The 24,887-nt window shown below is 38.3% G+C and overlaps 1 protein-coding gene across 1 annotated transcript; it reads left to right on the top strand.

Annotated features, from left to right (window-relative positions):
• Window positions 1-5,258: 5,258 nt before the first annotated feature.
• Window positions 5,259-23,037, top strand: LOC137278329 (uncharacterized). Its single transcript, XM_067810600.1, has 14 exons — window positions 5,259-5,604; window positions 7,421-7,575; window positions 9,314-9,958; window positions 12,580-12,643; window positions 13,009-13,166; window positions 14,004-14,130; window positions 15,376-15,488; window positions 16,999-17,223; window positions 18,223-18,332; window positions 18,782-18,956; window positions 19,273-19,370; window positions 19,732-19,886; window positions 20,490-20,619; window positions 21,298-23,037. The coding sequence occupies exons 1-14, from the start codon at window positions 5,369-5,371 to the stop codon at window positions 21,322-21,324; spliced, it is 2,418 nt and encodes an 805-aa protein (XP_067666701.1). The 5' UTR covers window positions 5,259-5,368; the 3' UTR covers window positions 21,325-23,037.
• Window positions 23,038-24,887: the final 1,850 nt, after the last annotated feature.

Raw genomic sequence — 24,887 nt, 5'->3', positions numbered from 1 at the left:
TTGTGGTACAACATACAGGACTGGATAATTTCCATCGCCGCTTTGCAAGGCGCGCTGTGACTGGTAAATTCCTTTAAACTGGTTACAGGCCTTTGTACGCCGGAGGACTAGCGCTACAGTAGGCGGCATCCGGACCTTTTAAGGGTTATTTTAAGGCATAGAGTCTTTCCCGTAATTTCCCACAAGTTACGAATCGCTGTCACTGACAGTTGTTAGCGGAATGCTCATATTGCGCTAATGTTTTGTAAGAATAGTTTGCAGAATCAGTTCCGCGAGTACCAACTTAACTTACCTTCAATATTTATTATTTTCACGTTCTGTATGTCTTTGGTGTATCAATGATAAATGGGATCGAAGGACATGTCTATTCACACAGTCTACAAAAGCCTGTTACCTTTACTTTATGGCATCGTTACTTCTATTTTCTTACATGCATAATGATCACAATCATTCTTGACAATGACTTTTCGTTGCGTTACTATAATGACATAAATATACCCATGCTTGTGTTGTGTTTTCTTTACGTAGTTCTGAGTGTTACATCGAAAATGGGAATAATTTTCTTTTGTATGAATCAGTTTACAGTAAACCAATATAAAATTATTGATGAAAAAAGAATCTCACCCAAGGGTCTACTGATATCAATTATATCAACACGAGTTGATAAAGTTACAAATATCCGATGCTTGAAGGGGATATTTTTACTTTTATCAACGAGCGTTGATAAAACCGATATCACTAGACACGAGGGTGAGATTCTATTTATCATAAAAAATAATTCTTCATTAGTTTTCAATGCAAATTGTTCAACTCTCAACATTGAACAACCATTAGACTTGCAGTGCAGCGATGTTGTAGAAATGTGACGTCATCAAGTTCATGACGTCATATCAGTGTCCTGACATTGTACAAAATCTACTCCCAAAACGATATCTCATAGAAGATGTCGTTTGATCTCACACAAGATATCTCCTCTGGAACACAGTTTTTGATGATATAGAGGATATTATATATGAGTGCCCATGCCATATATACTGTGTTTACGGCACTCCTGCCAAAATGTCGGTATATCCCTTGCTCTCGCTCGGGAAATATCAATATTTAGGCACTTGTGTCGTAAACATAGTATGACATGGGCATTGTTCATTACGTCACGTTACCATGACAAAGTGATATTTTGCCCTAGGGCATCGTATGAAAAATAATATCCCCGATAAGTTTGCCCTCGAAAGTTACTAATAAAAAAATATATTTTGTAACAGTATTACCGACGGGTTGACAGTACCTTGACGCAATCTATTCTGGGCGTTTCTCAAGCAATAAATGTTTTGTTGGGGTTTTTTTTATTTTGTTTTTTTGTTTGTTTTGTTTTGTTTTGTTTGTTTGTTTTTGTTTGTTTGTTTGGTTGGTTTTTTTTGTTTGTTGTTGTTTTAAATTCTGGGGTATTATTTACACCATTACTAAATAGATGAATAAAAAAATGGTACAAAGATTCACTATCAAAGAAAACCATTTTCGTATTCAACAATGTGTTACATTCTAATAAGCGATTAATGTATTTCCAAGTACATGTGGGCAATGAGGTAGCCTAGTGGTTAAAGCGTTCGCTCGTCACGCTGAAGACCCGGGTTCGATTCCACACGTGGGTACAATGTCTGAAGCCCTTTTCTGGTGTCCCCTGCCATGGTATCGTAAGGATGATTTCCCGAAGGATATGCCCGATACAGTAAAAAGGTACGCTTAGGTACAATACCAATGTATGCCATGCAGAGGCATTTTGTACAGTACAAGGATGTCAATCATAGTAAGCAACTGGCACTGAAACGATGTTCGCTAACACTACATGTTGTGTATAGGTATTAAGGATATCCACCATAGCAATGGGTCTCCATGGCATAATTAGAAATCAGGGTGTCTAGTAAAGTGTATGGTTACTATTGGTTTAATCTCATCCTGAATTTAGCACCGAATGACTATGTAACCAAAACATATTACTGATATTGATATTTAAAGCACTTAATGTACTGTATCTCTGTTGACGCCATAAGCATGTCGCCTGTAGGATATTCCATGTGTATCACTTCACATGGATGATATTCCTCCTGTATGAGCGTGATTGCACCTGTATCGGCGCTGTCACACCTGTATGAGTGTCATTCCGCCTGTATGAGTGTCATTCCACCTGAATGAGTATCACTCCACCTGTATATGTGTTGTCCCAACTGTATGGCCTGTCATTCCACCTGTTTGGGTGTTGTCACACCTGCACATCATTAGTGTGTTCTATTAAATTAGAATTATGTCATATTGCATCAATATACTTTGTAACATATGAGGCCTTATTTGGAATAAACTATGTCGGATTGTTGTCATTCAACGTTGTGATCACGTCATTCGAATTCTTTTTAGGGTTAATTAGAATATTAATAATCCGAATTATGCGCTTCCGCCTTAAGTAAGTGTCAATGCGTTTCGAGACATTATAACGTGAATAACGAATAACAACAAGGAACCGTTTTCATAATGAAATATCTTTGTATTTCGGCATTTGCTGTCATTTACCTTTCACTTAAAGATCAACTATACGACGTGCCGAGCAGTATAATTGTAAATCCTACCAGGGATAATCTACAACTATCTGTATATAGTGTCCCTGCTCCTACACACAGGTACCCGCTGCGTTGAAGAGTTTATATCTGCTAATACCCACAGAGGTACCCGTTACGTTGAAGAGCTTCTCCCCGAATACATACATAGGCACTGTTTTGTACAGATTATCTCCTAATACTCTCACAGGTGCCCACTGCCTTGTAGGGCTTTATCGCCTGATACATATGGAGGTATCCACTGCTTAGCGCTGTTTTTTATATCGTAACACACGCATTTACCAGTTTCTTGGTAGAGTTTTATCTCCAAACACATTCAAAGGAAACTGCTGTCCTGTAGAATTCTAACACAGATGGGTGCCCGTTGCCTTTTCAGAGTTATATCTCCTAACACATATATAGCAACCGTTTATTAAAGGGTCATGCGCTTTGACAATAAATACTTACATTAAATATAACGTATGGCATATGAGACAATAAAATAACAGAACATCACAGCAGTACAAGAAAATAAGAGGAAACAATCACACAGAAGTTATAACAACATTGACGCACGCATTCACACACACACCCATACACTATCTCACGCGTACGCTCTCTCAACTACATACTCTCACCTACTCACTCTCTCACGCATACGCTCTCTCGATTATACTCTCTCTCACACATACGCTCTCACACCTACACGCGCTTTTACCAATGCACTCTCTCATGCATACACTCTCTTGCCTACACACTCTCACCTATACGCTCTCTCATCCATGCACTCTCTCACCTACACGCTCTCTCACATATACGCTCCCTCACCCAGACACTCTCTCATCCATGCACTCTCTCACCTACACGCTCTCTCTCACCTACACGCTCTCTCACATATACGCTCCCTCACCCAGACACTCTCTCATCCATGCACTCTCTCACCTACACGCTCTCTCTCACCTACACGCTCTCTCACATATACGCTCCCTCACCCAGACGCTCTTTCATCCATGCACTCTCCCATGCATACACTCTCGCCTACTGACTCTCTCACCCATGCACTCTCTCACCCACACGCTCTCTCACGCAAACACTCTCTCACCCATACGCTCTCTCACCCATACATGGAATCAATCATTCACACACATTACCAATAGGTAATCACGCACTCACATACACAATTATAGGCTTCCGCTATCGGTTTACTCCCATAAGAACATCATCACGGTGGTTTATTCCCTATCACATTATCATTAGTAAATTACTCATAGGTTCCACCTACCCCCCAAATTGGCACAGTCAGATGCCGACTTTAAACATACAAAATCGCCGTTGGGTAAGTCATTCACTTCTTCCGTATTGGAATTACAGTGTTGTTTACACGGGAATATTACTTTTCCTCTTATCAGTTTACTGATGGAGCAATAATCAGAAACATTACTGTATAATATTATATGAATAACATATTATCGAAGTTGACAAAAACTATGTATTTGTGGCATATATTTAATCATTTAAAATAAAGTGACATTTTGACAACCCTTTGGGAAATTTGACCAAAAATCCTTGGCATTTTGACTAAATTTGCTGGGGCATTTTGTAGCTGGGGTGATTTGACGGCCACCCAGTATATATACATACGATACACTAAAATTGCATACATTCCTCACACCAGGTATAGTCTACAACATATATAGTCTCCCTGTTCACACTAACCTTTACCTTGTGGAGTTATATTTCTTAACACATGATAGAGGTACGCGCTGCTTTGTTGAGTTTCATCTCTTAATACACACACTGACACACTGCTTTGTAAAGTTTCATTTGCTAACACATATATATCTAGGTAGCCACTGCTGTCTTTAACACATTCCTGGTTACCTGGTGCCCTGCAGAGCTTTGTCGCATACAACATGAAATATTTACGAGAATAAAAATATTGTTTGCTACAAAGACATATTTCCATAAATGTATGCGCATGTACAAATATAAGGAAAATAAAACTGGTACGCGCGTTGAATGAATTTAATTTGTGTTCTATTTTAGTTGTAAATTCATAAATTCGCAGCATGAAATAGGTCTGTAAAATTAATTTCTTTATAATCCTGGCAACTGATATCCGATATGTATCGAGTGGCCATTTTGACCTGTTCCCTCGTATTATGTATAAATTGTAATGACTGCATTTGAAAGTACGGAAATACATTACAAATCTAAAAATAACATTTGAAGCATAACTTCATTTTTTAAAGATACAAATTTTGAACCCACACTGGGTGTTGCGCAAACAAGTTCTCTATTATAAATTAATCTGCCATTATTTCACCAGTTATAATTTCTCACACAGGTCCTTCTTATATGTGTATGGATATCGGTGTTGGCTTGTTGGACTCAGGACGTATTATTTTCAGCAATACAAGCCCCTGTGATTTCTCACGAATGTATCCTAAGGTTAACACAAACCTAAATTAGTTTTCGTGTGAATGACAGCATTATATAAACGACGTCGTACAATGTATATAGCCACACCCGCCTGCGCTCTCCATTAACGGGTTGCAAACTCGAATGCGATTGGATATTTCACTATCTGAAGCCAATCAAATACGTCCTCACGTAAGTCTATGATGGAACTATTGATTGGCTACTACTGGAATGATTCACCAATCAAAGAACACTTTATGGAAACTATGCGACAGCAAACCAACATGGCGTTCAGGCTGTCTTAATGTTATACCAACTTTCAATAACATTGCACATTCAGTCTTGTTATCTAATTAGTAAACATGTATCTTTGGGGACGCGATCAAGATGGAGGTTGGTCCGGAGGGAGACCACCTACAAATAACCGTGGACCTGGCAATTCTAATCAGGCCAGCATTTTGATTCAAATGTCTGCACAGGAGAAGATGATAGCAGAAAAGAAGCGTCAGATTCAAGAAAAATTGGCTAAAGCACAAATGAAACAATCCGAAAAATCCAATACCGATCCTGGCGTTCAAATGAAACCGACAATGCCGCTGTAAGTGTGATCATTTTATATATGTATTTACCATTTAGGCAGTAGTATTCAAATATTAAAGCATTTATGATTTATTTACAATCCCCAGTTGTGACATATTTCTTAAAGCTTCTTCTTATGCAGATTCATATATTTTTACTTTATTAAGAAATACACCACATTTAGCCCAGCATATTCAGTAAAATGCATCCTCACTACACATTATGTCATACACAGTATATTCAACTTGTGCATGAATATAGTATCCTGGTCTAACGTAAACCTGCGGACATCTATTTTTGTGCACCTATCATTTCTGGGTTTATGCGGTTGCTACACATAAAGTTGTGTTGTGTGATTTTGTGTTTATAAAAATGATGTTATATTTGTTTTCCTCTTGCCACGATTTAGAAGTCCGAAACTTCAACATGTTCAAAGGAGATTTTTTTAACCAGTTTTCCAGCAAATTTATTTTTATGCTACTCCTCTGATGCAAAAACATCAAGACGAAAATGAACCCAAAAAATATTTTCTTTGAGTGGCATTACTTAGAAGTTGCCGAGTAACATAAGCTGGACAACGATACAAGAATCAGTATCAAAACGTTGCATCATCTGAATAAAGAAGTTGTTAATCCACAAAGTTTGTCCTTATAAACAAATAGTTTTCATTCATGACAGCACCGACATGCCCCTCGTCTGCATTGATAAATGGTAATGATAAAGGGCCATGACCCCAGAAGGTGGGGCGTTGTCTGGAGGGGTAAAATAACTATGGAAGCCCCTTTCAGCCACAATCTGTATAACTTTATGACAAATGTTCATGAAAAGTTACTAAGTAAAAGCAATTATAATGACTTTTTATGATCAAATCGAATAATTTTAATTAATGAATTATGAGCATAAGCTTGTGTTTATTCAGTAAAAGTGTCCAAAGTGATGTAGAATATTATTTAAATTTTTCTTTAATCTTGTTAATATTACTGGAGATTTTACTTGTTTAATTTTTTTGTTGTTGAAAAGAGACAAAAGTAGACAAATCCTGAACATTTCCTGACAAAAACCTTCTTATCAGTGTTGTGAGACATGAACTTCAATATTACATCGTTATCCATCATGCTCTTTTAGCTGATTTTAGCTATTATGTATATTAATGAAGTTGTTCGCAGTTGACCTTGATACTATCATGTGGGTGTTGGCTTCATCCCCCTACAATAGTAATGTGTCAATGGCTGGAACTTTTGTTCTTCTAAGCATTTTATATTGATGGAGGTTTGTATAATTGTTGATTTTCATGTGCAATGTTAATTCCACATACCGTGCCGAAACGTGTTAGGTTCATGAATATTGATTCGGCAAGGTTTGTTTGCTGTGGGTGAGAACATGGGACTAACTCTCTGGAAGTGTGTTGTAAGACAGGTAACTGAATTGACACTAATGACAGGGTTTTCAGGCTCTGCTGTTAAACGAGAACCAAAATTCGGTTCTACTTTCACAATATGACCCTGCATCACATTGTAAGGTTATGTCTTGAGTGTAAAACCCCACCATGTGTCTCGGCTAGCTGGTTGCAGTGAACAAAACTGGCTTTTAATCGCTGAAACTGAACTGCCTCACTGAGACTCAGGTGGGATAAACACTTTAAACAACAAAGAACCCATCCTGACAAACTACAAGCTGTCACAAATAAACCATAAGTGTGTTTGGTGATTGGGTATATGCTGCCTTACTGTGTAAGCACACTGTCAGTGCTGTTGCAATGACCAACAGTGACAGAGTGTGAACAACACAAACTTTCATAGTTCTCTTATTGTTCTATATCTTCCTGTGTGTCAAAGGTTTGGAAGGCGTCCAGGTGTAGGATTAAAGGGTAAACCAGCAAGGGCTGTTCCTGTCTTAAAGTCAGGAGTAATTCCAAAGAAAACAGTTACGAGTGAACCAAGTGAAACAAGCACTTACTTTGCTGAGCTAACAAGATTGCAGCAGTCACCAAGTAAGTATTTCATTTAACTAGAAACCAATTACTGTTCACGATGTTAGCATGGTTAGTGGAAATGTTAGTGGAATAATTTACATATGCAGTGTTTGAAATTAAGTAAAAAAGCAAATTATTATGTTTTCTTGTCAAGTTTGTTTAAAAAATTAGCCAATGACTAAAGAGGTAGGGCTGAAACAATTTTTTTCAATTTTTGGACTCGATTCTTCATACAAGTAGAAACATCACATTTCACATAACTCCCAGATTTGACTTTTTTTGCGTGAAATCCATTATCAACTTAATGATGTCTGCTAACAACTATTCTCATTGGATAATTAGCCCTGCATCGACCAATTGTCTTTTGCGCTCAAAACTGGTTGAGTTGGACCAGTCCTTTCTACAATATTAGTGCCCAAAATTAGGCAAGTTTAGATTTCCTCATTTTCTGTATCTCTCATCTCACTTGGGCTTCTTTTCAGTTTAAAAGGACTTTTTTGTTTCCACAAAAATTATATATTTTCAGTGACTAAACCTTTGTCTAACACTGGTTATGTTTGTGAGTTTTTCAGTGTTATACCTGTGCTTGTGGATGTTATCATTCTTGAAAATTTCTCCAAAATTTCACTGACACTTCATGATGTGCCACAAATACTGTTTGGAACAGTGTTAAATCCAACTTGTTATGACCCATATGGGAAAGATGACACAGGGTAGTATTTTTCGAGTAAGTTCCAAGGGAGGTTACATCTTATGGCGAATGCTGATTGTCTGCTTCAGAAAATAAATGATTTCATTGGTTAAAAACAATATTCTGGAACTGCACCATTTATCTTTTTAATTCATTGTTTTAAACTCATGCTTTCTTGTACATGAAAAAAAGAAAAGTAATTACTCAGTAAACTTGGTTATGTTTATTTATTAGTACAGCAGAGTAAACTCTTAGAAATTACAATTTTATAGAAACAAAAAACACAACGTTGCGAAAGGTAATACATTCATTACGTCTTCTTGAGGTTATGTGAAGCCTAAGAATGTCAACATTATTGGTGACATCACACCTTGTGATGTCACAAACCATGCTTCTGCTGTTGTGGATGTAAACAAACGTGACATCTTCGCTATCTCCAAAAAAATGTGAATGCCAAAGTGAAGGTGTGTGGCAGCATAATGGGAAAAGATCTGGATATTGTGCAGCCACTTAACTTGTTCCATGTATTTGTTGTGAGAACTGAATAAGGCAAGATTTAAGTTACCAGGATTCCTATCCATGTAGTTCCTTGAAACTGTCATGTCGCGCCTTGAAGGAACTTAACTGTCACACAAAGTTGATAAGATATGGTATTGTTTGCCATTAGTAATACACATTTCAAGCATACCAAAAAAATTACAAGTACAGAAAACACATGTATTACTATTTAGGAAACTGTACAGTTAGGTTAGTTCAGGAAAACACTTTTCTAAGGGACTATATATAGTCTAGTGTAATACACTTGTATAAGATAGCAGTGATGCGATGATATTCTTAGGAATGAAGATGCATCACATGTGCAGGGATATGGGGCCCTGTACGTTACACTACTTCATTACTTAACTTTTTGTAAGGTTCCTTGAAATTAATAATTGGTGCTAGTTTGTTATGACAAGGTAAATTCTGGCTATCACGTAACCTACGTTTCTGTAAGACCATGTTTATTTTTTCATTTATTTCATCTCATGTATCATATTTTACACGTAGAATTAACTTTTCCAACAGTGACAAATGCAGCAGTTCCAGTAAAAAAGGTGCAGAGCGCTGCTCTCCTTGAGGCTGTCAGGGCTAGGGCCCGATTTGGTAACATCACAGGAGACAGTGAACCACCACCTCAACCAACACCACCCCTGCCCCCACAACCACCCCAGATGGTCTTTCCACAGCCAGAAGCACATTACAGACGTGCACGATCAGAATCTAGATCCAGGTCAAGGTCAAGGTCAAGGTCCAGATCAAGGTCCAGGTCCAGGTCAAGATCCAGGTCTAGATCAAGATCTGCGTCAAGGTCATATAGCAATTCCTCCAGTAGTCGTAGCAGAAGTCGAAGCAGAAGTAGAGGGAGGAAACGAAGTCACAGTAGTAGGAGCAGTAGTAGAAGCAGGAGTAGAAGCAGAAGTAGAAGCAGAAGTAGAAGCAGGAGTTCCTCACGGAGCTCTAGTTATTCCCGAAGCAGGAGCCGGAGCCGGAGCCGGAGCCGAAGTCGTCACAGTCGAAGCAGAAGTCGTGATCGATATCAGCGTGTCCGTGACAGAGATCATGGGGGGTATCGAGATCAGGGCAGAAGAGATTTTGACAGGCAGACTAGCACCAAACATGAGAGATTCCAAGAAGCTTATGATCCTTCTGCACCCACTGAGGATAGTCCAGGTTGGATATACTGTGATGTACAGTGATATTTGTATAAATGTTCAAATACATAACTGCAGCTACCAACTTGATTTTGATGTTAGAAATAACCCTGTGCAAACTCTTTTCTTTGTTATAAGATTTTACAGCTACCCCAGGGAATAATATATGATAATGTCTGAACAGCTTCGACATAGGTTCTCATTCTATTTCAGAAGATACAAATATAACAGCAGGGCATTATTGAAAGAAATGAAATTTGCTGGCAACCAGTGCAACCTTAGGTGATAATCTTTCTGCACCAGACAAAACCTGAGTACCTGCTGCTCAATATGAAATTGTGCATATTGTTTGAAGGTCACATGCAACCAAAAATCAAACATAATTAAATCATCTCAGTAGAGATGGTGGACTACTGCGTGGCTGGAAACTGTCATTCGTCCAAGTACAACTGAAACTGACAAGAGTTTTCATCAGTTTCCATCACATCCAGTCATCCGAGAAAAACAGATGTAGTTTGTTTGCAACCCACAGAAATAAAAACATGTCATGTGTACAGGTATCACACCTGTCTAATTATATAATGTGGCAGAGACAGGACTCTGCACGAGTCATAAATCAATTTATTTTGTTTATGACATATAGCCTGATAGCTGTTAATTTCAAACTGCATGTGGTCAATGATATTGTTTTTAGGAGACAGGCAGGCAGACATATAGGGGTCAATAAACCAGACATTGAGGTTTCTCTGTGACGGGCTGCTTACCACAATCAACAAGCTTTTTTATGTAACAAGTAGATTATTTACTTGTTTGTGTACACAACCAAGATTAGACTACTGCTCACAACCTCATACTCTGGGTATACATACTGTTTCAAGCCCCATGAACCTATCCACTGCACGTGCGTTATGTGTGCTGCACAGCTGTTGAAACCACTTTTTGCCCCAGCGCTGGGGGAAATTTAGTGAATCGTTTGAACTCCGATTTCGTTGGCTTTTTTTCATCATTTTTTTTTTCAACTTTATAGGTTTTTGATGATTTGTTTCGGGAAGTGCATACCGAAAGGTTTCAGAATCTGCAAAGTTGTATTTTACGTTGCATGTGACCTTTCACGTCACTTTAACAAAGTTATTCTGAATCTTATAGATCATTTAATTTACTTCATATAAATGAATGAAATGAACTGTTACAGTCTTTCAATCACTGTATATGTCATCAGAGTCACAGTTCCAAGCTTGTGTCTCATCGTTCTGTTTTCCAACTGAATTCTGTATTCTTTGAAAAAGCAAAATATAAATATGAATGCAAATTTGTATATACAGTCAAACACCGTTGTCTTGATATTTATGGGACCAGTAAAAGATGTCAACTTATCCAAATATCGACACATCCGAGTTGGGCATATCATCACATACCAACATGAAAGAAATGAAAGAAAACAAAAGAAAACAGTAGATAGCATGTCTGTTATTTATTTGTCTTTCGTAGAGATCACAAATACATATGGTAATCTTGTCACATTGTTCATTTTGAAACATATAAAAGAAATGAAGAAATCACAAAGTTTTAACTGGCAGGCATTCGGTACTGGCATGAACACAATACTGGTCAACCACTCTTTATACATAACTAGTCTTTGTGTCATTCAAACTCCATCTCTCGATTCCACAAACTGAGTCAGGACATCTAGGGTGTCAATTGCTTGTGCAAGTGAGGGCAAGGTTTGGGCTAGTTCCTCAGTGTCAGTCTCACTGTCGCAATCACTGTTCCCAGCTGGTTGTCAGGTGGCGATGACATCATCCACAACGTCATCAGTGGTTGGAGAACAGGTTAGGAGTTTGTCATCAACAGATGCATACTCTTTCAGAGACAGAGACAGAGTTTAAGAGAGAATTATCTTGTTATCCCAGCAGCTAAGCCAGGTTCTTTGCTAGATTGCTCAGACATGATGATAATCGTATTGACAAACCTCCCATTTGGTAACATTTCATAGCCCAACAACACAATAGTGTTCAGTTGACTCCTAATACTAATTTCAATTCAGTAATAACTCAATACATTTAACTGTCACAGTTCAGGTGGATACTTGGCCCAGAAAGGTTGGTGCATATCCACTTTACATGCAGATATCGAGGTAAAAGTTTGCTTGTCAAGACCATGAAATCGTATCGAACATATCGAGATATATGAAATGTAGAGACATCCGTATAAAGTGAAAAGGGTTCAGTAATGATAAATAAAGAAAGGTTTTGCTGGGACTGAGAAATAATATTGAGACAACCAAAATATCTACTTAGAGTTCGACACCACAGTGTTTTACTGTAAATGAGGTTGCAGTTTCCAGTGTCAGGTTGCACTGTTGCAAGGTATAAAAGCATAAATTCAGCCCTGAACATTCTGAATGCTGATAAATATACAATATAAATGACCACACTGTTCTTTCGTATTACAAAGCATGACAAATTAACTGTAGTAATGTGAAAGAATTGATGGCTCGTAACTTTGTCTGAGTAGTTTATGTCAGTAAAGTGTTTATGATTTTATCGGCCATCGTGACAAGTTAGAATGATGTAGCTTACTGAAAAAGATGCAATATAGGAAAACAAGGAAAGTGTTATTTGTATGTCTGTGTTTTTTCAGTGAAACATGAAAAAATAGCTTTTGGAGATCCTGAAAGAAGTTCCCCTCTGATCCCAGTAGCCTTGTGAGTACAAACATGGTGTTTTGTTTTTGAAATGTTGCAAAATGTTATATTTCTTCCACTGCCTGCCCGTGAAGATCCAGGGTCTTTAGCAACCCATGCCTGCCACACGAGACAACTATGCTTGTCATAAGAGGCAACTAACAGGATTTGGTAGTGAGGCTTACTGACTAGACTTCCACTGGACCATTGGCGAATCTGCTGGATTTGTCTGAGAGTCTGACACTATTCATGAATGCTAAAGGATTATGTTCTTTAGATGTAGATATAGTGCAGTGCAGTGTTGTGTTATGTCACACAGGTACTTGCTCAGGCCAGATTCACTCACTCACTTACTCACTCACTCTTTCACTCACTCTTTGCTTCAGTTCGGTGGGTCATGGCACTGGCAACGTCCAACACAGACCTCCACAAGTGAGTCTGCCATCACCAGCTGTAGGGCCGTATGGGACACCCATAGAACCTATGGCGAAGAAGGAGAAACTATCAGATGTGTTTGATCTCCAACCCACATCTCCAGCAACAGGTAGATGTGTAGATCAGTATTTAACAGTACTCCAGATAATATCTAGATTTGTGTTTTATCCATTAAACAATCATCTGTAGTTAATACAGAATGCAGTCTCTGAAGCTAATTATACACAGACCTGTTTTCCTTAAAAAATTCAAATTCTACTTACTGTTTCAAATGTCCACAAAAAGTTGGATAGTCGTCTATCTTTTCTTTATTTTACATAGTTTATCTGGAGCGCTGATTAGAATAGGTAGTAATACTTCATCTGTTGTGCTAAATTGTTTAGATTAAGTGAAACCTTGGTATTTTCACCACAGCTGTAATTGCAATGTTGATTATCTGGATTTCACTTATAAAGCATGACTTATTATCATTGCAAAAGCTCACTGTGCTCATTGCTGCTATAAAAGAATTAGACTTAACATACATCATTGTTTGTGTTGTGTTTACTTGGAAATGATTTCAAACTGGTGAAGTCACAGAAATTACATGACAGTGTTATTACCTGATCAGCTGATACTCTTAACAAGGTTCCACTTTTCATGTTGTGTTAAGTAAAAAGAAACAAACTGGAATATCTAAATCATACGTTGGTCTGTTTGTTAAATAATCATTAGCATGCGAACCAAGTTACATAATATGCGAAACAACTTAAAGTAATTAATAAACATGATAAAGTGTTGATTCCCAAAATTGATTGATGTCAGTGTGAGCCATACTTATCAAGATGGACAGCGCTGTTTGCATTGTATTGCTAGTGGTACAAACTGGCAAAGTGCTGGCTCTTTATTAGCAACAACACACGAAGTAATGTGAGAGGGGGCTAGAGTACTGATAAGGGTCTTCTAGTCTTACCACCAGACAACCCCGTCACACGAGAGGCCTGTGACAGACTGGCAGTGCAGATTGCTGAGGGTACTCCAGAACTGGAGGAGGTCTTCAGAGAGCAATACAGAAGTCAGCATGCCAAATACTAGTAAGTGTGTATTAGTGGTGCACTGTTTGATTTATTGATCATTAGACAATTAAACTTCAATAAATGATTGAAAAAAATGTCTAATCGAAAACACTGTATACTATCTTCATGAATAACATAACTGATTGGTGTACATGCAAGATTTGTAAATACCTCTAGTTAGGCTCAGGATTGCTGCTGTAATGGAGGAAGTCAAGTCTATTTATAGCGTGCCAAGGGAGCAGTAAGTTTTAGCATGGATACATATATTATTTAGACCCATATTTGATTACATGTTTGAGTGTGCAAGCATTGATTAAGGTTTCATAAATGTATTATGTAATGAAAACTTGGTTCTAAAAACAGCCTGCCAAATACTGGCTAGTGTTTATTACGGGAGACTGGTGATTCCAGTGTTTAGTCTGTGTTGGTTTCATTGTGATGTGGGGGGTATGATGGAGTAGACTGGTGGTATCCAAGACAAAGGACTGGGTTCAATTTTCCACATGGGTACAACATGTGAAGCCTATTTCTAGTGTGCCCCTGCTTTGATATTGCTAGAATATTGCGACATTTAATCATACTCGCTCACTTAATGTGATTTGACCACCTGTGGATTTTTGCATAAGTGTCTGCCAGAAGGGAAAGTTGATGCTTCAGTCCCTGTTCTTGTCAAACCAGAATGCAAAAAAAGATGGTACTTGTTGCTTCCCTGCCTAGAATTAAGCATGAAGGGAATAAGAAATGGCATTTCATTGGATTAGCAGTTCAAAGTTAAAGACACACACAACTGTGTATGTCATTAAATAGAACAGTTTTAAACTACATTTTACAGCATATTATCATGATTGTATCTGGATTGTATTGAAATCCTGTTTTTGTTCAATGTGGCCACAGGATCAATGTCTGCAAGTTTACTATGTCATTGACCTGTTGATTTGTGATTCACCACAGTTTAACTTATACGTGTGCTTTGCACTTGTGTTATTTGTATCGACATGTGAAGTAGAAATTTGAAGAAATTCTAACTGCAATCCAGGTCAGGTTTTCACATATATATGCCAGTTTATGTGAGAAAATTCCATTGCATCACATGTCTGGTGTCTCCCACCAAGATATTGGGGGAATGTTGCTAAAAGCAGCCTAAATCTATACTCACTCACTCACTCCAGTGCATCTTACTTGTAGCATGAGCCTATTTTTTAATCTCACGGATGTTTTGATATGTCACATGGATAGTTTGAAAAGAACACCAATTTTTTGCAGCTTTTTGTATGATACCTCGTGTGAGGCATACAAGTATTTTCGTCAAAAGATCCAGGAAGTGTCCCAACTGACTGCAGATACGGGCAATGCAGCTGACACAGAAGGAGACAAAGGTGGGTTGTGTGTGTCACTTGATGATCAAATGAAGGGCAGTTTAATCCCCGGGCTATAACGGCCTCTTCTGTAGCAGCAGGAGTTCCCTAGAGACTGGTTTTAGGGATGTAAGATGTACATTCATGATGTCGTTTAGGGCTATAATGATTCACCTCAGTTTGATTCGATTTTTGATCCTTGACCCTCAGTTTGATCATTTTCGATTCGATTCTTCATACAAGTGAAAACACCTGATTCTTTTAACTCTCAGAGTTCAAGTGAGTCGGCCTTTAAGCATGAAATCCATCATCAACTTGGTAATGTCTACCAACAGCAAATCTCATTGGATGATTAGCCCAGCATTAAACCAATCACCTTTCGTCTTATTTCAGCACTCTCAACTGTTTGAGTTAGAGTCAAAGTTACATTCATGCTGTGTGGAAGTAATTTAAACAGAAATTCAAATACCGAATTGAAATAGTGATAATGGTTATTGAAAATCGAATCTAGTGTCAGATTCGATTTTTGATGGCTTGAACTTAGTCTTTGCAGCCCAAATATTCTTGATGGCATGGACAGTAATATCTGTCTCTCCACGGGTGATACCACAGTATACATTATCACAGACAAGCAAGATACCATTGTATATTCAATTCATACAGACTACAATGAAGTCTCAAATTGGTCTGAAAAAATGGCAAGTGAATTTTCAGTTCAACAAACACTGAAGCTGCATTAATTTTGCAGAAAATTAAATTGTGTCCAAAGCCCGGTACGAAACATGAAAGACTTTGACATTTGCTGAAGTCAATACTCTCAAACATTTAGGATTATGTTTACAAGAAGAGTTACCTGGACATTTCACATCTATCAACTCTCAAAGAAAATAAATCTGAAATAATTGCTTACGAAACTTCCAGTACAGATTAAACCAAAAATCAATAGAAATCAAATATGAATTGTACATTGTCATAAATTGACATCCCAAAGACTTTGGTAAGGTCAGACCAATTATATTTCTTGTTTTACAGATCTGCCTGCCATATTTTTTCAAGAATAAGAAAAAACATTTAAAATTGATTTTCCCACGCAAAATATAAAATCCTAAGATTTTCATTGGCTAGAAATGTAAACTCACAAGAAAATACTTTTTGGGTGTTTTTTCACCCATATTCACATAAATTGCCAAAAGTAAAATACTTTGAGTATTTAGAAGGAATATTACTTTGATTGGAAATTTTATGGGTTTTTTTCCCACCTGCCTTGGGGTTTCAGAGGACAAAAATCCGTAAAACAAGAAATAGAATTGGTCTGGCCTAATACTGGATCTTAGGGACGCTAGCTTGATTAAGATCATGGTCTGTGAGTAATGTTATTGGACTAGAGTATGGTATACTAGGCAAAGCATTGGAGGAAATAAATGTTGGCTTGGGTTCTCTCAGGGCTCTTTTAAGTATGTCCGAAATCCTCGAGTTCACTCACCCATTCACCCACTCACTAATATAAACAAAAGGGTGGCTCTGTTTACAGAAGGTACAGATGACAGGAAGCCAGTGAGGAGGAAGAAGCGTAGTCGATGGAGTGAGGATCCTGGTGCTGGTGCTGTTGTAGTACCCACCCTGCCCGTACCAGGTGTTGCTAATCCAGTTTTGGGTGCCCCAGGTTTGGTCAACCCTCAGCTGGGGGCACCAGGATTAGTTACCCCCCAGCTCGGAGTTGGAGGTGTTATAAATACATCTGTAACACCCATGCAAGGTGTGTATTTGAAAATAGATTACTAGACTGTGGTGGGTAGGAATAAAAACTTCTTTTATTCCATGAGTACGAAACCTGTGAAGGTCCCAGGGTAGAATAGGCTAGATGACTATGCTTGTCGTAAGAGGCGACTAGCAGGTGGTCAGGCTCGCTGACTTGGCTGACACATGTTGTTGATCACTGGATTGTCTGGTCCTGACTAGATTATTTACAGACAGCTGCCATGTAGCTGGAATATTGCTGAGTGCGGCGTAAAACTAAAGTCAGTCACAGTAACAGTGTACAGGAATCTATATTAAAATGTCACTCAAAATAAAAGAATGGAATTAAAAAAGTTGTTATCCACAAAGTTATTAGATATAAGAAATATGTATGTTATTGAAAATGAACCATATCAATTAGTTTCCAAAATACAACCTTGGGGATCTGGCAGGGGTTAAAAAATCCCATTGTCCGATGTCCGGGACTAGTCAATTTTCATTTCGGGCAATCAAATAATGGTATCTTACTAGTCCATGGGCTACTGTAATTTCCACTTACAGTTTCAAACTGCAAGTAAACTTGGATTTCATTTCATATCTGCTCAAAATATACCTATTAAATTCCACAATGATAATATAGAAGAGTTATCCTTCTTGGCTATTTGTCACTTCTCGAGAAATAGTCCAGTAAACATTGTCATCAAACACCATAATTACATCATCATGATTATGTCATGAAAATCAGGGCAAGTGGAAAATTAGTCGGGACAAGGTACTTTTTTACAGTTACTTGCCCTGTGTGGCAAGTGGTTTTAGCACAAAATTATGAACCCATGTCTGGGCCCAGTGTATTCAGAGACCAACTTCTGAAATGGTACTCAAAGTAGTTTTCAGTAAACTTACAATATACATAGTTTACAAAGGATGTCGTTATGAAAGAGAGCATGTAGAGTAAACATAATTCTGGAAACTGAATACATTCTGGATTTATATTAATGACCCCTGTGACCTCCTCAAGCCATGCCAGCTAGACATGTGATGCCCACCATACAAGACTTTGCGCGGAAGATGGTTGGCAGTGAGGACATCTCCCCTGAGCAACTCAAACAGATTCGGGAACAACAGGAGGTGAGTAATGGAACAGTGTTGTACAACACACTTGTGACAGACTGTACAACACTGAATCTGCAAGTTTTCAGAAACAAACACATCACAGGTTGAAGAAAATGATTTGGTTTGAACTATCAGTATGCAGCTATTCACACAGAAATGAATGGTAATGGGAATACAAGATTTTGTTTGTTTAAAATTAAGAAAAATTCCATATTTTATTCAAAACATTTTAACTTATGGAAACCTGAACATACAAGAAACACCTTCAGTACAAGTGAAACACTTGGACACTTAAATCTCAGAAGAGTAATAAGAGAGGCTGGGCTTCTCTAAAATATGATAAGGTACATAAGTGCATGCAAGTTGTTTTGTTTTGTTTTTGTTATAACTAACATGAAAATATCTGAGTTTGCTATTGACAATTGATTGTTTCATAGTGGTGAACTTGAAGCACTTGCTTACAGTTGAACAAGATGTATGAGCTGATCCTGGCACAGAAGAAGGCAAAGGAGGCTGCACTGATGGCTGATCTGCCGGGGATGAAGGTGAAACCGAAGTATGAGTACGACTCTGATGAGGATGTTGAGGGGGGTACATGGGAACACAAGAACAGGAAACTAGAGATGGAGGCTACCAAGGGTATGTTCAGAGGAAACATCTAACTTGTACCCCATGCAATTACTGTTTAATATTCTGCATGATGTGATCTTCTTCAGACAGTGCTTGAAGACATAAAGATTCTCTTTGAAAGTAGGAGACCAACATGTTTGCCAACAGAATATGTTTGGGAAGTTCATTTCCGGCGCAGAAATTAATTTACTGTGATACTTGAGGATACATGCCTTTTTCAGTTTTATCCAGAACGAATCAATTTTTACAATATATTGAAACATCATCCCAGTTGTGGGAGCCTGAACACTCCGGAGTTAGATGATAAATTGTCATTGTTTAACAGAATGGGCAGAGCAGCTGACAGATGTAAACAGAGGGAAGCATTTCATTGGAGACTTCTTGCCTCCGCAGGAACTGGAGAAATTCATGGAAACCTTCAAGGTATGGCTGACATTGTTCTAAAATATTCCATATGGGCACAATGTGTGAAGCCCATTTCTGGTGTCCCATGCTGTGATATTGCTGGAATATTGTTAAATGTGGTGTAAAACCCAAACCACTCACACTCTAAATTATTGGTTAGCCATACCAAGTTTTAGTGTTCTCCTGTTGATGGTCTCACAAGTAGCAATTAACAATATTTTAAAAATAGTTTGTGATTGCATCTGAGCTGTCATAAGGAGGCAGAGAATGGTTGTAGGAATTCAACAGCATGTCCTGGACCCAGGTGGATCTGTAAGTGTTATGTACATCCTCATGAATACATAGAAGTCTGACTGTGTTCTGTGTGACTGTGTTGTAGGCTCTGAAGGAGGGCCGAGAACCTGACTACTCCGAATACAAGGAGTTCAAGTTGACATGTGAGAACATCGGCTACCAGATGCTGCAGAAGCTGGGCTGGAAGGAAGGGGAAGGTCTCGGTAATGAGAACCAGGGCATCACTACACCTGTGGGAAAGTAAGTCTCTGTGTCAGCCAGAGCTGACCTTACAGTAATAGTTACAGATGCTGAGCTGAAAGAAAGGGGAAGGTCTCAGTAACAAGATCCAGGGCATCACCACAGATGTGGAGATGTATGTCACTGTCAAACCTTACAGTTTGAGAGGTACTAGTCTGAGTGACTTTCTTCTTTTTACCAACACTTGACTTTGGGCGTTTGTTCAAGAAGGGAGGTAACTCATAAAAGTGTTGATAAGGTACACAAGTGCATGTAAGTTGTTTTGGTCCTTTGGGGCTAAGAAATTCTTTTTGATATTATGAAATATACTCTTCAGTCTAAATTTTGTGTATTCCCCTCCAAAACATTATAGGATAAACCATTTGTGTTTCAATATATGTTGCTTTGAGCTATATATTATTTTTTTAACATGAGTGACATCAGGCAACAACATATGTGAGGCCCATTCTGGGTGCCCCAATGTCATGATGTGGCTGGCTGCTTTTCAAAAGAGATTTTTTTAAAATAACTCACATTCACTGTTTATTACAGGAATGAAATTGTGTTTCCTTACATTAAAGCAAATATTGACTAGTCATCTTGCTGTAATGTTGTATTGCACAGAGGCAACACTGCCGTGGAAGGGAGAGGTCTGGGCATAGAGCGGCCAGCAGAGCTCGGCAAAGATGATGATGAGTTTGATGCATACAGAAAGAGAATGATGCTGGCATACAGGTTCAGGCCAAATCCGTTGGTGAGTCAACCACTGTTTTCCTGTTTTCCACATTTTCAAATAATCTTTGAAATGCTAAATCACGTCGGTAGAGCCTTGACTTACACACACTAAAGGTGCATTTGGGTAGCCTGGTAGTTGAAGCGTTCGCTCATCACATCGAAGACCCGCATTTGATTCTCATCATGGATATAATGTGTGGAGCTTATTTCCGTTGTCCCCAATTATGATATTGCTGGAATATCCCTAAAAGTGGCGTAAAAATCCAACTCATTCACTCACTCACTCACTCACTCACTCACTACACATACTTAAACACTTAGATTTTTTCATACCTTTTTTTTTGTCATTTCTTACCAAAGTTATTTCTTGGCAATGTCAAGGTCAAATATCCCAAATGTCAAGTATATTTTGAAAGTCGTTACCATTCATAACCAGTTCATTTTTTACTTTTACAAGTCCAGGAACTTTGGAAATATTGCAAGTGAAGTAGATGTCAAGATGGTTGTTGAGTTCTAGAAGTAATGTTTTGGAGCTGGTAGAACATGTAGAATCTCTAGAAATGTTTATGAACATATTCATATGGGTTCTTTCTGGCTTTTAAAAGTATTTGCAAAACCTCCATCAGATTGTAATTTGAGAAACTCTGTCATCTGTGGCAGGAAAAACTGTTTTAATGCTTTGTGCTTTATTTTACAGAATAACCCAAGACGACCATACTATTAGAGCATCACATTCGGGGGAGAGGATTGCCTACTTACTAATGAAGTTCTACAGCTTATTCAGTTAACAGCAGTTGAGAGTACAGATATTATATATACAAATGTACAACATTCACTCATGTATTCCACTTCAGTGATGATCAGAGGTTAGCTTATATTAACTATGGTTTGTGTGGCTGGGTAACAACCTGTGGATACAAGATGGTGTAAAGCTTTACATGTGGTGTCATTCCTACCTGTAACTGCAAGATAGCAGAAAGCTATTCCTGTTGAGCGGGTACCATGGGTACCAGCAGTTACAAGATGTTGGAACAATTCTAATGCTGGTATGATTGGTACCTGTGCTGCAAGGTGGCATAAAGCTTTACATGTTATGCTTTAATTACATTTACCTGTAGCTGCAAGATGGTATGCACCTTACTTGTTTCCTGAGCTGCAAGATGGCGTAAAGCTTTTTTTGTTATGCTCATATCACATGTACCTGTGGATACAAGAAAGTATATAGCTTATCATGCTACCTGTACTGCAAGATGGTCTACATATTCACTTGTTACCTGTGGCTGCAAGGTGGTGTATAGTTTACTTGTTATGTTTGTATCACACATACCTGTGGCTGCAAGATGGTATATAGTGTCACATGTACTGGTATCATCGTTACATTAACTGTGAGAGGGCACAAAGCCTCACCTGTTACCTTTGGTTGCATGATGCTCGAAAGCTTCACCTGTTACTTGTCGCTGCAACCTGGTGTAAGCATCACCTGTTACCATAAATGCAACATGGTGCAAGCTTTACCTGTTACCTGTAGCTGCAAGGTTGAGCAAGTTTCACCTGTCAACTGTATCTTCAAGATGGTGCAAGCATCACCTGTTGCCTGTAGCTGCAACCTGATATAAGCTTCACCTGTTACCTTTAGGTGCAAGATGGTGCAAGCATCACCTGTTACCTCTAGCTGCAAGATGATGCAAGCTTCACCTGTTACCTGCAGCTGTGAGATGGCGCTTCACTTGCCAGGATAGCATTGGGTGTGTCATACATAAAACACAGAGGTGCAAGGTTATCATGCATCATTCATTTGTTGGCAAGCTCTTAAGCCCATTTGATTCAGATCTTTAATTTCATTATCTGATGACTATCTTACAAAACCTTGATGTAAATAAGTTGTGAAAATGCTTGTTGTATGAAAGTTAATGCATGAATATGGTGTTTGTAATTCAGTCCTAATCAGGTTTTCATATCATTTGTGTTATTTCTGTAAATATCCTTTTACATGTAGTTTGATTTGTGCTATTTTACCCAATAGTGCTCGAAGAAAATAATAATCTGTAGAGGGCCTGCCAGGATAAAGGCTGATCAGGAATTAAATTGATTTATTGACTAAATTCAAGAAGATATGGTTTGGGTTATTGTATGTTCTTATAATCTATCTTCATATTATTTTTTTGTCAGAAGCGTAGCTTGATGCTGAAGCAGTGTGAGTTATGGCTGTCAAGCAGACAGTGTTCATTGTTTTGATCTATATGTGTAAATACAGTTGAATAGTAAAATCTTTGTGATGTTAGTAGAGTTTTATTTGTTCTTTAATTATGCACTCCTGATAGCTTGTAAGTCATGACACATCTATGCACTTCGGAGTACAAACATCACTTCAGGTGTTATCTGTTTCATGTATAATTCTAATGGCGCTATTTCCAGTGATTAAAATGACAAGAATCAACTTCAGTGTCCGTGTTTGTCTAACTTCAGAGATGACCTTGGCAGCAGGGCTGCAAGAATTTTGTTCGATTCACAAAAAATTGAATCTGACACCCTACTTTGATTTTCAATAACCATTATCAATATTTTGATTCAATATTTGAATACCGGTTAAATTATTTTCATACAGCCAGAAATAAATTTTGACTCCTACTTGTGTAGTTTCAAGCACTGGAAAAAGGCGAAATGTGATTGATCATGTCAGGCTAATTATCCAATTATCCAAATTGGAAATGGTCATATCAAGGGTCATACATCAAAAGTCGAAATGGAATCAAATCTAGGTCTTGGTGAATCGTTGCAGCACTACTTGACAGATTTGTTTTTTGGCAGTGATAGAGTTGATAGCTTGTGCGTAAAGAACACAAGGTCTGGGTATCCTGCCTGTTGACTTTGGAGTCTACTTGTTAGACTGTCACCTGTCATATCAGCTGGCTACCTCTACAGATCCATAGAGTTGGAATTTACTCAATAGGTAGAGGCACCCATGGCCTGTGTTCAACTTCCCACATAGGTACAACATGATCAGTACATTTCTGGTGTTCCCCAGTGGTATTGCTTGAAGTTTGCTGAAAGTGACACAACTCCAAATTACTCACTACAGGAAAAGCATAAGCCTTGTCAAAAATGTTACACTAAGACATGAATCTGCATTGTTATGTACGTGAAGAAATACGTAATATGATATCAAACATGTCTCCTTATGATCACATCTCATCTCCAGTCTAAGTAAACTTAGCCTTAGTGTTGTTCTTTACACTCCTACACAGAGTCTAACAAAACCTAGTAGAAGTTCACATCAGATAACCTTTGAGCGACCTATGATCGTCCAATCAAAAGTGAGATTTAACCAATCTGACATTGGCTACTTTAGAGTTCGGTGTGACTAACAAAATACACCAGTCACTGACACATATCTCTCAACGAACGAATATCCGCACTGGTATTTGACCTGCAATATATAGGCTTTTTGGTTTCTGTTGACACGGTTGCCATTAGTTCATATTTCAGCAAGCTGACATCCTTTAATATTGCCAAAAACGCTATTTTCAGCAACTGTGTACTCACCTTTGTGGCATGTTCCATGTGCATCATCCAGAGGTGAGTGTAGGGATAATTGCTTTCAGAATCGTTCGGGTACAAAACTTTGCGTGGGTAAAAGTTCAAAAGGTATGTACGAGTGTCCACTTTCGCAATTTGGTAAAGGTGTACTCTGATTGGTCAATCTCAAAAGGTTACCTGACACAACCTCCTAGGTTTTTTGAAACCCAGAGTAGGAGTGTAACAAATAAGAGATGGGGCTAAGTTAACTTAGACTGATCTCATCTCCGGAGGGTGTGAAGAGTGTTCCGTTATCATAGACATGAAGATTAATGGTTTGTTTGATGCCACACCAGTCAAGGGAAAAATACAAAAATAACATAACAGCCAAGAACCAGTTGGATGTAACTTTACCACAAATGTCCATAGATGGTCTGGTGAAGGTTGTAGCTCGGATTTCCAAAAATTATTTTATGGAAAGACCAGATACCCAGTCAGGGCAAGAACTGAAAGGAGGGGAAGAACATTTTTTTGTAGGGTGAGAAGTAATGGTCTGAACCAATCAGTTCAGTAAATGAAATTAGTGGCTTCATGTTCCACAACTAGGATATGTGCCAGCCAAGTCAGTGAACTTGACACCACCTAATCCTCGTAGAAGCATGTGTTGCTGAATACGAATTCTAACCTTCACTGTCCTGATGTAGAATATTGGTTGTAATGTCAATTCCAATGTTCGCGGGAGGTTTTGTACGAGTACATGCAGAAATAAAA

This window comes from Haliotis asinina, chromosome 3 (genome assembly GCF_037392515.1).
Source record: "Haliotis asinina isolate JCU_RB_2024 chromosome 3, JCU_Hal_asi_v2, whole genome shotgun sequence".
NCBI classification, from domain to species: Eukaryota; Metazoa; Mollusca; class Gastropoda; order Lepetellida; family Haliotidae; genus Haliotis; species Haliotis asinina.
Note: the sequence above shows the minus strand (reverse complement) of the source record. Positions and strands in the feature narration are given on the sequence as shown.